General features: G+C 38.1%; 1 protein-coding gene across 1 annotated transcript in view; it reads right to left on the bottom strand.

The window, feature by feature from the left end:
- Nucleotides 1-517: 517 nt before the first annotated feature.
- NEK10 (NIMA-related kinase 10) overlaps nt 518-16,962 on the bottom strand; it is a 90,285-nt gene continuing 73,840 nt past the window's right edge. The window contains exons 32-36 of the mRNA XM_014937687.1: nt 14,413-14,523; nt 13,473-13,581; nt 12,054-12,106; nt 11,914-11,969; nt 518-970 (exon numbers count right to left, since the gene is read on the bottom strand). Of these exons, the coding sequence (XP_014793173.1) occupies nt 913-970; nt 11,914-11,969; nt 12,054-12,106; nt 13,473-13,581; nt 14,413-14,523 (387 nt within the window). The 3' untranslated portion in view covers nt 518-912. The remainder of the gene's footprint in view (nt 971-11,913; nt 11,970-12,053; nt 12,107-13,472; nt 13,582-14,412; nt 14,524-16,962) is intronic.

Raw genomic sequence — 16,962 nt, 5'->3', positions numbered from 1 at the left:
CAACTGTAGAGAAAACCCTTTGTACCTAATAAAGATTCCTTACTAAACTGTAGAAAAAAAAAAATCTTCTCTGCTACTGCAGAGACATTTTTTATCTACATATAATATAGAGTTAATAAATACTGAAATTCTGAAAGTGTTTTTAAGTACTACAGTTTTGATTAGCAGCAAAGTATGTATTTAATTTACTTAGTCTGTAAAACAGTAAATGAATGTGTATATAAAAAGTACATAAATGTACATGACACATTTTATATAAACAGACCTATACAATGTGTACCTAAAGATAGACATACAGAAATTATGAAATAACAGTAAACTCAGCTGTTTCTAAAATAATAGTAGTTTCAGAAGCTATGCCAGTTGCAAATAATGACTAGTAACGTCACACCAGCATTAGAATATGCTACTATACAAATGTAAGTAAAGAAATTCCTTCTAAACACTAAAATCATACTGATGGTGTTTAGTCTGTTTCTGGTACAGAGAACCTACATATATTTTCTGTCTGGTCATATTACAAAGCTCATTTTCTTCCCATAGAAGACATACATGAATATAAACAGGTTACAGGCTTAGAACTATCATTCTTAAAACCTGTATGCAACAATTCTTTTTAAAAATGTATATAAAAATAGAAGTACTGTTGGGAATTGTGTTTTCCTCCTAATGTATAAACCTGGAAGCATCTTTCCCAATGTTTCTTTTAAAGTGCTTAAGCTGTAAACAAAGCTAAAGTTAACAGCATCATCCTGAAATATCATGTGTGGTCTCTTGAAGCTGTCCCACACTGGTATTCCATCTGAATGCTATCTAAGGAGCAAAGCTTGTCCCTTTGGTAATCAGACAGCCTTAGCTGAAGTATAGGCAGGTTGACTTCATCAGGAACAACTCTGAACCCTTTGTTCAGAATTACAAGTTCTCTTCTTTTGCTGGATAGTTCTTTGTTCCCCTTGGACAGTAGAGATACCTGGCAGGGGGGGAAATCGGTAGTCAGTATGTGTTGGAAGTAAGAATTCCCCACTGTCCATAGCCACCAGGTATGGAATCAAACTTAGTGCTATCATAGAATAGAATAGTTTGGGTTAGAAAGGACTTTTAAAGGCCATCTAGTCCAACACCCCCTTCAATAAGCAAGGACATCTTCAACTAGATCAGGTTGCTCAGAGCCTGGTCCAACCCGACCTTGAATGCTTCCAGGAACGGGGCATCTACCACCTCTCTAGGCAATCTGTTCCAGTGTTTCACCACCCTCACTGTAAAAGATTTCTTCTTTATATGTAGTCTAAACTTTATTTTAAAGCCATTGCCCCTTATCTTATTGCAACAGGCCCCATTTAAAGTTTGTCCCCATCTTTCTTAGAAGCCCCCTTCAAGTACTTAAAGGCCACAATAAGGTCTCCCCAGAGCCTTCTCTTTTCAGGCTGAACAACTTCAACTGTCTCAGCCTGTCCTCATAGAGAGAGGTGCTCCAGCCCTCTGATATTTTTTTTTGTCCTCTGGACCCACTCCAACAGGTCAGTGTCTTTCCTGTGCTGAGGACTCCAGAGCTGGACGCAATCAGCAGAAAGCTGATGATGGGGAAGCCAAGGAACCTCAGAAGTCTATCAAAAGAAATGGTTTAGTTCAGGTTTTACAAGAGTTTGGTGCAGAAATCTCTGCATGAAATTCTATCATTTATGCTACACACAGGGAATTAGTTCATCTAATGATCCTCTGACTCAAAATTTATGGACTAGTCTGCACTACACACAAATAGAATTAGAGCAGCATGGTGCAAAGGTCTCCCACAGCTAATCAATGAGGCCTGAATGCAACATAATGTATTTGTGGCCAGCTTTAAGATATGTTGCTGGTTTAACATCTCCAGAGACTTTAGCACTGTGGAGAACTAGTAGAAAGAAAGTCTGTAACACCACTTCTTTCTCCTTTTCTAATTCCTTGTTAGCCTGCTACATTGCAAATTAGAACAGAAAGTGATGAAGCTGCTTCTGTCGGTTTTATATCACCAGGTTCTTCTCAGTCCCTCCCTCAGACCTTACACTTGGCCTTGTTGAACTTCATGATGTTTACATGGGCGCCATCCTCAAGCCTGTCAAGGTCCTCTGGGTGGCATCCGTTCCCTCAACTGCATCACACAGTTTGGTGTCATCTGCAAACTGGCTGGTGATGCACTCAATCCCACTGTCTGTCACTGATGAAGGTAATAAATACCGTTGGTCCCAGTACAGACCCATGATGGACACCACTTATTACTGCTTTCCACTTGGACATTGAGCCATTAACTGTAACTCTTTATATGTGGCCACCCACTTAATTACTTATTCATCTAACAGTCCATCCATCAAACCCATATCTCTCAAATTAAGAGGTAAGAATGTTGTCAGGCTTTACAGAAGTCCAGGTAGATTGCATCCACAGTACTTCCTTTGTCCACTGACAGAGTCACTCAATCGTAAAAGTCCACTAAATTAGTCAGACATGATTTGCCCTTGGTGACAACATGTTGGCTATAATGAAACAATTAAAATATTTACCATGATTGATATGAAGAGTACTTTCTGTCTTTTTTGAATCACAATACAGTTAAGAATATTTAATGTAAAGTTTTGTATATGTTATTTCCCAATTTTTACATCATAAATTGACTCCTCTCTTGGAATTTCATTATGTGATATCACCAATTCAGTTCTTTGAAAACATTATCTGCACTGCACAGATTCTGCTATTTAAGTTAATAAATAGCTTGTAGCAGATACGGGTAGATATCCTTCTGTGAGGACCAGCACCAGATGATAATGACATACCCCCTTTTCTCACAATATAAAAAAGAATAGAGTGCACTCAAGTGCTCCAGCTGCCACGGGATCCCTTCTGTCTGAGCTTTTGAGTTTGATTCCTATTCTGTGTGCCTACTCTTCCTACCTTCTGCCCTTACTGCGAACCATTCTCTTTACCCAGTCAGTCCCAGCTACTGGTGGTTCTTCCTTCTCCTCATACCAATCTCCTTTCCAGAACTCCTACTTTCTGTGTCCTGCTGTTCTTGGCTCTGTATTACATCTACATATACTACTGTTCGCTTCCTAGCCTCTAACTTATCAGTTGCTACCTACCAGTGCTTTGCCCAGGCATTACCTTAAGATGATCAGACAGACTCACTTTCTGTTCTGATGTCTAGACTTGATCTGACGATATTTCAGTGCTCCATTAAGGCTACTATTAATTATACACCTACTGTGATTTTTCAAAATTATAACTTGGTTACATTCGCATGAATTTCTAAGAGAAGGGTCAAAGTCATATCTGTGACCAAAAAAAAGATCCTTTCTTGGCCAAATGAAATCCTCTTTCTAACACACAAGTTAATAAAGAAAACAACACTAGATTTTTTTTTCAATATGGGCTAGCAATGCAGGGCAAAGCTTTGTATTTTCAATGCCTTTATCCAATGCTGTAAAGGCTAAAGTCTTTTGGTTCCGTCCACGGCACAGATTTCTAGAACCACAGGAGTCAATAGAAACACGGAAAACTCAGGAGATCAAGGTGTTTTACAGATACAAAATCCCAGTAAGACAAACAGTTATTCCTTCTTTTTACATATTTTTCAGATGATTGGTCTTAAGTTAAAGGTTTCAAACTAACTTTCAAAACTGGGGCTGATAATTTGATGAGGCCTAAGAGTTATCTTTACGGAGTACCATATGAAAAATATGAAGATCTGACTTTTTTATCAGTAAATGGAAGTTTTGCTGGCAAAAAGACAGTCTTCAAGGAGGAGGGGCACAACTACAGCATTTACAGGAACGCTGTGCCTCTTAGTACTATACTGACATCCTAGAATATCAAATCAACCAGCTATGTAACAATGTGAGATTCCTCTCCTAGCTGCAGTCACAAAGGATATCTTGAGACAGTTAAAAATAATTTGTCTTTGTATGGCCCTGATTTCTGTACACTGAGGCCAATCTTGTCTTCCATTTCTTCAAAAACTTTCAGATTGTCTTTCACTTAGCCTAAGAGTTCTCAAAACTCCTTTCAACAGCATCTTGCTGTGACATGGAAAGGTAACACATTCTGCTCAGCTAAACTGCCCTAGCTGGACCAAACCACTAAACATTCAAACAAAAGAAGAAAAATTCCTCTTCAACTCAAAGTGTTTAGTTCACAGCAGCTGTATAAGATATAGGTCTGCTAGCACAAGAATGATTCCAGACTACAGCAAGCTTTATGAACCACTGTGAGTAGGAAGGTGCCTTCTTATTTGATGTTATTTGACAGACTTTATCTATGCTCTACACAAGAACTCTGCCAAGCAGACATCTCAGACACACAGAAGTCAAAGTAAATCTTTTCCTTAAACTGGTAGAAAGAACTGCAAGAGTAAACCCATCTTATCTCAGCCAAACAAGTCTGTGACGACAGATGCTTCTACTCAAAGATGGGAAGCTCATATAAGAGTGTCTGAGAGCTCAGGGCATGTGATCTCTGCAAGGGATCAGAGCCATCTGCCTAGTGTTGAAAACAGTCGTTCCACAGTCCAAATGCTGACAGACAGCTTCATAAACATGCACTTTTTCTACAGGCAGCATGGACTTCAAGCATCTCCACTGCCTGGAGACCTCTTAATTTTGTGCATTCATCACTGAGATGTATCAATGACCCTGTACCTACCAGTCAGGCCAGATGCTCCTTCATTTTTTCCATCAAGAGGTGAAATGCACCTTTCCACACTTCTCATTGCTAAAGAGAATCTTCAGCTTAGTGAGGGGAGAGGTTTTGCGTCAATGACATTCCTACCACATGATCAGATTATTTTGGTGCTTGCACCAGATGGATCCCTGGATTACTTCTCTCTTCGGCACAATACAATGTCATAAATTACAGCCAGGTTCTACATGTAAGTCTTTTATACCTAGCAGCCCTGATACTAGCCAAATCCAGTAGTCCTGATGCTGGCTAACTGCTAGAACAAAAAACAGTTTCTGCTACAGTTCCTATCATTCTAATTCACAGGGGGAAAAAACCATGAAATAAAAATAGGGCTGACTTACTAACCAAAGCAGGAACAGTGTTTTGTTATGGTATTTTCATACCAGAAAAATGCAAATTTTTTTTCTGTGTCATTAGATTACTGGCCTCTCTGAAGTGATCAGAACATTCCCACAATTATCTAAAAATCCAGTCAGCAGTAAGTTTTTCATACCTGGCCATCTGATTTTCACACCCACAACTGCTAATACCCCAGGATCCAAAGCATACATTTTCCTACTTTAGAAGTCTTTATTTCTCTAGAGCTCCACTGTACAATAAACAGGAAGTCTGGCACATGTATCTTCTGAGTACAGCCAATATTGGTGTGGCTGTAACAACTTGGTAAAAATTATGGCTCTAGCAAGCATGAGAAGGTGCAGTGCAAGTATTACCATGTGCATTGGTAAACTCTATCCAGCAAGTGCCTTTAATCCATGTCTTGGCCAAACGTTTCGTTGTCATTGGAATACTCTGTACTCATCAATGTGACAGGGATTAAGTCACTGCCTTACCCTAGGAGTTGGATTAAATTGAAACTAGGATCAATTGCTACCCCATGTTTTCATGTTGTTTCTCCTTTTTCTAATTCCTGTAGAATCTGTGACTTGGGAAAGCTAGGCCAATACTGCCTCTTAGTGGAAGGACAGCTAATTCAAAAGGTGTGGTGAACGTGTGTCTGTGGGAATAAGGCGGCATACTTACAGCGCCATACAGACCCTCAGCTGATAGCCTTCAGAACAGGTGCATAGATCAAAGACTCTTGCAGCCGTGAATGTTTAGAAGGAAAAAAAAAAAACCCAAAGCAAAACCTGCTGAGCTTTAGCAGCCTTTTTAACCTCCTTGAGGAAAAGTAAGAATCAACTGAATGCTGGTATAACTGTAAGAAACATTGCTGGCCAAAACAACCTTTTTTGGAATGTGTGAGATGCAAGAAGTAAGAATCAACACGGACAACTATTTGGAAGAAGAAAACAATTAACGAAAACGCCAGGCAACATTAGCAGGAAGTGGTGCCAGAACGGAATAAAAAGTAGCAAAATCTCTTAAATCACCCAGATATCACTAGAGTCAAAAAATCCTCTTTAAATTCCAGGAATGTAGGCGCTGTTACTTTCAACTACTGTCTAGTTTGATATGTTCTAGAACATTAAAAAACATTAACTAAGCTAAAAGAGGTGCATTAATGCTGAAGAATACATAGATAACATGGTAAGAATTTGCAGATAGAAAAAGCTCCATTAATGTATTTCTATTTTTGAATGATAAGATGACTGGATCATAGACCCAATACAAATGAGGGCTGCCTGAAACAGGCAAAATTCAGAATTTGCTGTCATTCCTGAACTATATTATCCTTCTGTGAATAATACCTTGAGCTATTCTTTGAGCAGTTAAAAATGTATAGCTATCATTAGAGCCAGACTTGACAGTTTTCCTCTTCATAAAATAGCTCTAACTACACAAATGATTGTTTCTCTAGTTCTAAAACTTAAATAACAATTGAAAAGATTACATTGAACAAAGTTATGAAAATTATAAGTGAAAACATATCAATATATGCATTTGATTATGAAAATTGTTTCCTTCTTTTCTTACTTGCATTGCAACCATTTTTTTTCCTACAAAACTAGTGTTGAAACATTTCTCTCATAAACAGACCTCTGGTCATATGAGCTTGTACTGGTTTTGACTGCAATAGAGTTAAATTTTTTTATAGTAGCTAGTATGGGGCTACGTTTTGGATTAGTGATGAAAATGGTGTTGATAACACACCAATGTTTTAGTTATTGCTGAACAATGTTTTTACAGCATCAAGGCCTTTTTTTTGTGTCTCGCACCGGCCCACCAGTATGAGAAGGCTGGGGATGCACAAGAAGCTGGGAGGGGACACACCTGGGGCAGCTGACCCCGACTGACCAAAGGGATATTCCCCATCATATGATGTCATGCTCAGCAATAAAAGCTGGGGGAAAGAAGAAGGAAGGGCAGGGGAGGATGTTCAGAGTTATGGCACTTGTCCTCCTAAGTAACCATTAGGCACGATGAAGGCCTGCTTTCCTGTAAATGGCTATGCCTCTGCCTGCTGATTCAAAGCAGCAAACAAATTCCTTATTTTGCTTTGCTTGCACATACAGCTTTTGCTTTACCTATTAAACTCAAGCCATGAGATTTCCCACTTTTACCCTACCTATTCTCTCCCCCACCTAATTTGGGGGAGTGAGTGAGCGGCTGTGTGGGGCTCAGCTGCCTACTGGGGTTAAACCATGGCAGAGCTACAGCACTCAGCTGAACACAACTCTTGTCTCTGACCATTGCTATTTTTGTTTACTTATAACAAATCTTTTTTCATATATCTGAGTTTCTGCTTGGATTAAGTCTCTTAATGCAGTTTATTAAAAATAGATTTCTGCATCATTCCGGGTATTACATGTATACTTCAATATAAAAAAAGCATGATGAAATTTTGAAACCAGTATTCATTGTCTTATTCATAAATAGGCTCCCAAACATGGAGCTTGCCTCTTGTGCAGTATAATATTAAATCAGAAGGAGAAAAAAAGAATGAGTGGCACAATGGATGTGAATAGAATAATTTTGAAACATTACAGGGTTTTTTTTATGCATGTTTACCAAATTTCTGTATAAATAAGTAATACAACTGGAGTCCTGCGTAATTTCAGGAGATTAGTGATAAATGGGCACAAGTTGATTATTCAAGATAAAGCTGAGGGTCATTATCCTCAGCTGGTCATTAATCCTCATGAAATGACTGGTATTGAGATAGTAATTACTATTATAATGAAAATGGTGGGGGAAAAAAAAAAAAGCATGACATTTCTCTTATGAAGCTGTCTCAATTTCTAAAGAATTCATGTTTCTCTCATCACCCAATCAAGTTGCTTTAATCATTTTTAACCCTTTATGCAGTTTATTCATCCTACTACAATTCTTATGTACAGTTCACTTAAGGTTTGGTTTCCCATCATATATTCCTGGAATTTTGAGGGGCATAGCAAGGGGCAACAGTGATGGGAAAGAAAGACGATGCACACAAATCCTCCCAAAGCAGAAAATAAATAAAAAATATTTTCTGAATGTTTTCTCTATACAGTGTGTTCCACAATGAGGTATGAGATTGCATTATTATGCTACACACTCTCTAGCTATTTATTCTGTATTTAGTAGTCCTTTTAGCAATAGCACACATGTCCCATGCTGTTGCATAACACCTGTGGAATTCTTTGTTCCAAAAGAGAATTCACCTTGTAGCATCACAACATATGGAACTGATACTGTCAAGTCAACTTGGTCAGATATCAGGATGAAATTTGGCCCTAAAATGAAGAAACATCTTTAAAACTTCACAAATTAAGTTTCTGGTGTTCTGATGTGCCTTCTGAGAACTTCTGAGCTTTTGGAGTTCTTTTTTTTCACATTTCTATTAGAAGAGCTAGAAACTTATTACAGGCAGAAGTGAAAGCAATTCGCTTCCCCCTAGAAATGCTATCATTCTGTTTCCACTGTGAGAGCCCCACACATGCTGCATTATTACGACTTCCCAGCTTAGAAACTGAAAAGCTTACTCTAAACTAAAACCTTTTAAAATAAGCTAAGAAAGTTAAAAAAATACATCTATTGCCTAATAGTTACTGCTAAAGCAAACAAGGTACAGATATTCATTACTCCTAGTACTTTTTTCTAAAGCTTTTCTGTGAACAATTTTCTAAGAAGGGGATCCCAGGAAAGCTACAGGATGTACCAAGTTTCTGCTGGAAAATTTGCAGTTGCTTCTGAAGTGCTTCAATATGCATAAAAGAGAGGAAGTAGACCAAGGCTCAAAACAGTTTTAGGCAAAACAGCCGATAGGATGTTGCTCTGAGAGCTGCAAACCCAGTTCTGCATGGTAGAATAAAACCAGATAATGGTGGACACAGATAAGTGACTTTGCAGTGCAGCTTGGGAGACTGATTTGTCCTTCTGGCTTGCTTAAGCTGTTTGGAGAGCTTGAAGCGAAACCTAATGATGCATGTCTGCTTGCAAAATTAATCATTCAATACTGGACAGCTATCGAAACTGGACTATTGGCTATTTGGAGAGAGTGTGAGAAGCAAAAAAAAAAAAAAAAGCCTAAGTTCTGAAAGCTCTGAACGACATTGAGCAGAGCATAGTTTAGAAAACATGGCAAGTCCTCTGGAAGTAGAGACATGTTTTTTGACAGCCAAGGCCAAAGCATGGTCTGTCAATTTTCTGGAAGAAAGGGAAAAACAGTAAGTTATTTGGGAGTAGAACCTTGTCTGGAAAAGAAGTAATGTGATAGAGACAGGGGAACTAAACATAATTATGCATCACAACAGCTAATAGGATTCAAAAGCATGGTGAAAACTCACATTGCTGGTTACAGACGAGCAATTGGGTTGCAGTGTGGTTGTTTCATATTTGCCAGCTAAAGCCAGGGCATGCTAGTGCAACACACTCAGTGGAGAGAGTCAAAGTCTGCAACAATTGCTGTTACCATGCACACATTAACAATTCAAACCAAAAGGGAAAAAAACCCAAACCAAATCTGGACAACATGCTTCAAAACTTCTAAGGAGACTTATACCTATAAGGAGATTTCACTCCATTCCTTTCACCCACTCCAAAATCAATTTTCTCTTTGCTACAAGTCCCTTGAACAAAGCACAAATCACCACTGACTGTAGATAACATCAGCGCTTCTGAAGAAGTCGCATGATTCAGGGAAAGCAAAATGTGACTTCTAATTTTTCTGTGCTCCTTGGAAAATCTAATACATAGCACATCCACTAATGTCAAGAAGGATGCTGAGGATCTACTGGCCTTCTCTAGACTTTATGTATGTATGGAAATGTACTGCTTGCTTTTTTCACTCTGTTTCCTTCTGCAGGATAAACATTGTAAAGAGAAGAACACCTTATACTACACTAGCATCCTGTGTGGCTACAAGGAATATTCCCTGAAGTTTTACATTTCCAAAAATGTAGAAAAATAACTTAAGATTCTATAGAACAACCACTCTTTAGGGAATTCCAGCACAGCAGAAAAGTAAGCAGTCCTGAATAAAACAGGAAAAACAGAATGTTAATTATTTCCCTGCTGTTAGTCTGTTGTGCATTTCTGTGGCATTCTTATGTTACACGTTGAAAGAACTAGCATATTTGCATGCAATCTTTAAGCATCCCTTACATTTCAGTGATTCCATTTACAGCAACCAGGAAATGGAATGAAGCTGTGCTAGGGGGAGTTCAGATTGGACATTAGGAAAAAGTTCTTCACCAAGAGGGTGGCCGGTCACTGGGACAGGCTCCCCAGGGAAGATCATGCCACCAAGTCTGTCAGAGTTCAAGGAGTGTTTGGATGATGCTCTTAGTCATATTGTTAAGCTTTAGGTAGTCCTACAAGGTCAGGGTGTTGGAGTCGATGACCCTTATGGGTCCCTTCAACTTGAGATATCCTATGGTTCTACAATTTCCATTAATGGATGTCTTATTTTTATAGTAGTTTTTGTAAAATACTCAAGTCTATATTCAGCACACACCTGCTTCATTACAGTTAATTGCAGTAAGATGCTTTTTGCCAGTCTGTGTGACATAAATGCCTATGCAACTACAACACATTTGTACATTTATAAAAAGACTTGCTAGATTTTGATGTTAAAAATGAAAGCCTTTTTCTTTTCTCTTTTTTTTCCCCAATATGTTGTGTGATATTTTTTCTACAGCGCCAAATCTTGGGAGTTTGTGATTAGGACAAAAATTTAAAATACTTGAAAACACTTATAAACAAATTTGTCAGAGCTCATGGCTGCAAAATGATTTGTAAACATGATTCAAGTATACCCTGAAGGTTTAAAGAGTGAATTATTATTTTATTTTGGGAGTGCTGAATCATGATTTTTCAATACTTACAGCTGGCAGCTGCAAGACACTTGTAAGCTGGAATTCCAATTTAATGAGTAGCCTATAAAATATTCAGGCTAACATTTAAAACTTTTCAAGCTACAGTCAATCCATACAGAAAAGTTTGCAGAGATAATAGATAACTGAAAAATACCACTGTGGCACCAGGAACTATATATTCTTAAAACCTCTTAATATCTGGGCGGTGGGAGGAAGAAGGGGTAATATTTGGTAATTTGTTTTAGAAAACCTAACTGCAGTCTCACAGACTTTAAAATGTTGATTACTGCAAAGACAAGGAATAGACTTATTTGATGGAAGTAGTAAAGCTTTTTTTGCATTAAAGAATATCTGAGATGGTAAATAACAGGCTAGCAGGTAAAAAGAATGAGAAATGCTAAGCTGATGCTGTTGACTATAATGATATTTTTCATAAATTTTCTTCCTTGTGTTCCTCAAAGGTTTCCTGCAGGAAAGACACATCATCTCCAAGACAAGGCATTTGCCTGGTTTCAAAGACTGTTCCATTATTTTTTTTTACCCCCTGCATTTTTGTGCTAGCAACATCTTACTCTGCTTTTTGTGCTGTACTCAAACATTTCACTAAATATGTCAGCTTCATCCTTCCAACCCTGTAATAGTGTAGTATTTTATTAAAATATACTTCTATGTAAATTAATTTTTTTATCAGCTCTGGTTTTATATGGGAAAAATATGAGGATTTGCTGCCAAATTTGTACCACTCTATCATCTGAGTGAATAAAACAGATGTGGCCAATACTACCTGCTTAGATTAGCTAATATGTCCCACCTATATTTCCTCAGTCCATGCATCCATGCATTATAATAAACCATGTACTGCACTAAGTTTAAAGTGAAAAGGCAGTCAAGTAAACAGGCAGATTATACATTTGGTGTTAGCACATCATAATTAACTTTTTGTTTTTAAACTGAACAGACTCACCCGTTAGAAGAGAAATTGTAATAACCACTTTCCTCTAGAACCTCTTCAATTAGAGTCTATAGGATAGAAGGAATTAATTTTAGTAAATTATCTTTATTTAACGTAATAAATTAATACACATTGGTACATTTATAGCTTACCTGCAACTGTTCATATGTCATCCCTTCTGCTATGTCAGAATTGCCAACAATACCTTAAAATAAAAGGCAAGTAATGTTATTCTACTGAATTTGGGGTTTATGCTCCCTCATCAATTTCTTCGCAACTCCACTACAAATACAATAATAAAAGAGATGCTTGTTATTAGCAGCTTATTCCACTGATCACAATGACCCCCTGTAAAGGTGGGAGGCAACTTGCAGCATGACGTGAACATTTGAGACATACAATATTATGATGTTATGAAAGGGTTCTGATTGATGGAAAATATTTCAAATATTTAACAGAACAGAAAACAGCAATGCAACTTTCTTATTCTTCTCCACTTACAATGTATAGTGGAAAGGGCACACAGCCAGCAGCAATTTGTGAAGACAAATGTATTCTGTGCAGGTTAAGAGATGCAAATATTAGAGATACTGAACATCTGGACAAATTCCATTGTTGTCTCTGGGAACAAAATAAAGCTCATATTTAAAGTGATTGTTAGGGACATATTTCCTACTCATATCATCCTTGACACCTAGTATAATTTGGGGGTTTTGCAATAGGCTGTGGAACTGATACACTAGTTTCAACATAAAGGCCAGCAAAATCAAAGTTTCTCACCCTTTTTTCTGGCACCATAATTTTTAACGTCACCATGTCCTCTAGTCCATGGGTTGCAACATAGCTTTTCCTGTATTTAGAAGAATGGAAATGGCACAAGTACCAAAACACAGGCTGCTCGTTTCCCTTATGTCCATTGCACAAAGATGTATGTGATGAAACAAGTCTCTGAAGTGGGAATTGTAGTTCCTCACCCTTTACGATTCCAGTGATGGTAGGTTTGATTAAAGATGGAGTTCACAATTTGTCACGCTGAGTATCAGTAGTCCAAAGTATATTTGACACTATTGATTTTCTAAAGTGTGTGTGTATATATATATATGTTTTACATTATATGGATGTGGTATAGCATGAAGAGTTTCATTCCTCAAGTTTGTATGGTTTTATGTAGCTGGGTAATTAAATCATCCCAGTATAACTTTTCAAATATAACAGAAGAACAATGTAGAGTTTAAAAAGAGTTTGTTTAACAATCACATGTAAGGACAGGTAAATCCTAAGTAGGAGATTTTCCATTAAAACATTTCTATTTCTTTTCATGGATGAACCATGTGTTATTTGCACCTTAGATATTTCTTTGTCATTTCAAAGTATACTCTCTTAAATTAGTACAATGTTCCATCAGTTGTAAACTGCATATCTTACCAGGAATTAAACAAATGTACAACTCAAACAAACAAAAATGGTAATGAAAATCAGTAGTCAACATAATTTTACTCTCTGCTTTGGTACCATACACTTTATATTCTTTTATACAGATGCCACTACAGAGGTTTTGTTGCTTTCTTTACCTTTCCTGTCATCTGGAAGCAACATATTTCCACCTGAAGAGAGAAGTACCACGTGCCAATCTGCTGTGAAGAAGTTTGGATCAATCAGTTCAGGAGAACCTTGCAGCAGCTGGGGAAGGGGAAAAAAAAAATTGGGAACAACTCTGACATGAAAATATCTTTGTGGGCAGGAAAGGAACTCCAGTTATGCATTTCTGCAGCATGTTAACACTTTTACACTTACAGAAACAGAAGAATATCTGTTATTGGAAGACCTCTATCCAATCACCAATCAGTGACAGAATCTTTTTGTCTGTTATTATAATTATAATTATAATAGGATTTCTAATTCAGCATAGTTAAGAACGCATGATTTCTTAATTTTATTTGCAGAAGTTACACAATCTTATAACAACACTTGTTGGAAGACTTCAACCTAGTTATTTTCCCTATTTATATTTTTCTTACCTCCAAATGATATCCATACACATTGTATTTATAGTAATGATTTTTCGTAAAATATGTACCATTTATTCATGGATGCTTATCAATTCTCCATCCTTCTAACTGAGGGGTTTGTTATTGCTTTCTATTAACTATTTCCTTCAAGGTAGAAATGCCCAGAATTGCATTTAGTGTTTCAAACATCTTCAATTAACTAACATTTAATTTTTAAATAGTGTATTTCTTCCCTTTTCTTCAGGTTTAAATCCAATAAGTTTGAAGCTAACACAATTTTACAGTTGATAACATTTATAAATTTATAAATAAATAAATAGGTACCTTTATTTCTAGGCATTTAAAAATTAGGTTAATTTTATAACAAACATTTCCATTTTCTTACCATATTTTTGGGCATCCTTTCCTGAAAGAATCAACTCAATATACAATTAGCAAATGTTATGGCTGAAATACAGGAATTGTTTAGCATAGACCACAGGTAGTAATTGGTGTACTGCACCTTTTTCATTTCTGATTTCAGATTACAAGGATTGCTCTGCTGGCTGAAGAGGGACTTCTTAAATCTCTCAATGATTCTCCTTTTCAAGTTGCATTGCAAAGCTGGAGGAAGCTACATGAAACAAAGAAACAGATGTTTACACCTGCTGTAAAAATTACCTAATCAGCAGTACCATTATTGAAAAAAGCAGCTACACTGCAAAAAGAAACATTGATATTTACTAGCATGGTGCTAAACAGCAGTACAAGACTTGATTTCATGGCATAATTTAGTAATGCTCCGTAGTTTGCAGTTAGGCTTGGCGTATCATATTACTCAGTTCTCTAACCTTGAAGGTAAACATCATAATCACAAGCCTAATACAGGTAATACTAGATTTGCTTCCCTGATCAAAGTGCTAGTATTCAGACATTTTTCTACAGATGAAACTCACAGAATGTTAGACTAGATTTCACATTGGCTGTAATGAGTCAATCCAGCTGAAAGTAATGGAACTTCAAGAATCTAAGACCTGCATTCAATGTGTGTAGATCAACTTCAACAGGCTCTTTAAGGTCCTTATGTGCATCTTAACACAATTTAAAATGTCTATTTTGATAGAAGCTTCCTGTGGGAGGTAATTTACATTTCACTTCTCTATAAAGCAAAACTGATTTTGTATACTTTTTCCTCCTGTACTTCTTTTGGTTGAAAAAGTACACATCTTTCAACTATATTTGCAAAAGAAAAGCACAAATCATACTTTATTGTGCTTAAAGTCTTCAATAGAGAGTTCAAAGGAGGTCTCTTCCATTGGTCTTTGAGATTTTAAAACATTTTTATGCTCCAACAGTAAATGTAAATCTTCAGCTGTTTGTCACTGCAATGACACTAACCCACCCTGATCATAGAATGGTTTAGGTTGGAAGAGACCTTTAAGATCATCTAGTTCCCACCCCCCTGCCATGGGCAGGGACACCTCCCACTCAACCAGGTTGCTCAAAGACCCATCCAGCCTGGCCATGAGCAATTCCAGGTATGGGGCATCTGCCACCTCTCTGGGCAATCTGTTGCAGTGCCTCATCACCCTCACTGTAAAAAAATTCTTCCTTATATGTCGTCTAAATCTACCTTCTTTTCTAAAAGGAAGGCCCTTGTAAAAAGTCCCTCTCCAGCTTTCTTGCAGGTCCCCTTCAGATACTGGAAGGCTGCTATAATGTCTCCCTGGAGCCTGCTCTTCTCCAGGATGAACAACCCCAACTCTCTCAGCCTGTCCTCATAGGAGAAGTGTTCCAGCCCTCTGATATTCTTCGTGACCCTCCGCTGGACTTGTTCCAACAGGTCCATGTCCTTCCTGTGTGAGGACTCCAGAGCTGGACGCAGGACTCCACGTGGGGCCTCACCAGAGCAGAGTAGAGGGGTAGAATCACCTCCCTGGACCTGCTGGCCATGATTCTTTTGATGCAGCACAAAATGTGGTTGGCTTTCTGGGCTGCCAGCATACATTGCCGGCTCACGTTGAGCTTTTCGTCCACCAACACTCCTAAGTCCTTCTCCTCAGGGCTGTTCTCCAGCCATTCTCCGTCCAGCCTGTATTTGCACCTGCGATTGCCCTGACCCACATGGAGGGCCTTGCACTTGGCCTTGCTGAACCTCATGAGGTTTGCACAGGCCCACCTCTGAAGCCTGTCCAGGTCCCTCCGGATGGCATCCCTTACCTCCAGCTTGTTGACCACACAGCTTGTGTCAGCAAACTTGCTGAGGGTGCACTCAATCCCACTTTTCAGGGGCAAATGCTCCATGATCTTGCCAGACACAAAGATGAGACTGGCTGGCCTGTAGTTTCCCCCCCGTCTTCCTTTTTCCCCTTTTTAAAAATGGGGGTTATGTTTTCCCTTTTCCAGCCAACAGAAACTTCACCAGCTATTAAATTTATTTTATAAATTAATAAATCACTGCTCTTAGAAAGCTATAAATCTAGAAGGGGTATTTTAGCCTCACATGAGTCCTGATTTGCTCTGACAAACCAGACATCAAGGTTACATCCTAAGCATAGCAGACTTCATGAGCCAGCTGGTTGCATATAGTTTCTTGTTACACGTAGATGCCACTCTCTTTTCATGCAGATAAGGCCTTACACATAACCTTTAAGTCAGATGTTGAATGTTCCTCAGCCTATAAGTGAGTAAAAAAAAATGATGCTTTAGGAAAGGCCTGCAAGATACTCTATAGACTACATGCCACTGCAATGAACTGTGTGCAGTTAATGTACCATGGGCAGATTGGGATATTCTGAAACAAAACGTGTTAAAAGAATAAGTCCACTGCTTGAGAAACTCAGAATTGCCTCAGGCACTAGTGTTCAATTTTAGCTTTTGTTTTAATAAAATCAGATGTCAAATCAAGTTTAGTTAAAAAAAAAAAAGGGGGGGGGGGGGGGGGGGGGGGGGGAAATAGGCCAAGGAATTTTATTATAGATGTTATCAATAGCAAAAGCTGATCTACTTTTGTTCTCCACCTGCCGTGTGTGTGTCCTCTTCCTCTTTTCCTTCACCTGGCTCCGGGAGGCCG

Source organism: Calidris pugnax, unplaced genomic scaffold, assembly GCF_001431845.1.
Source record: "Calidris pugnax isolate Ruff unplaced genomic scaffold, ASM143184v1 scaffold11, whole genome shotgun sequence".
Taxonomy (NCBI): domain Eukaryota; kingdom Metazoa; phylum Chordata; class Aves; order Charadriiformes; family Scolopacidae; genus Calidris; species Calidris pugnax.
This window is presented reverse-complemented; position numbering and strand designations above follow the sequence as displayed.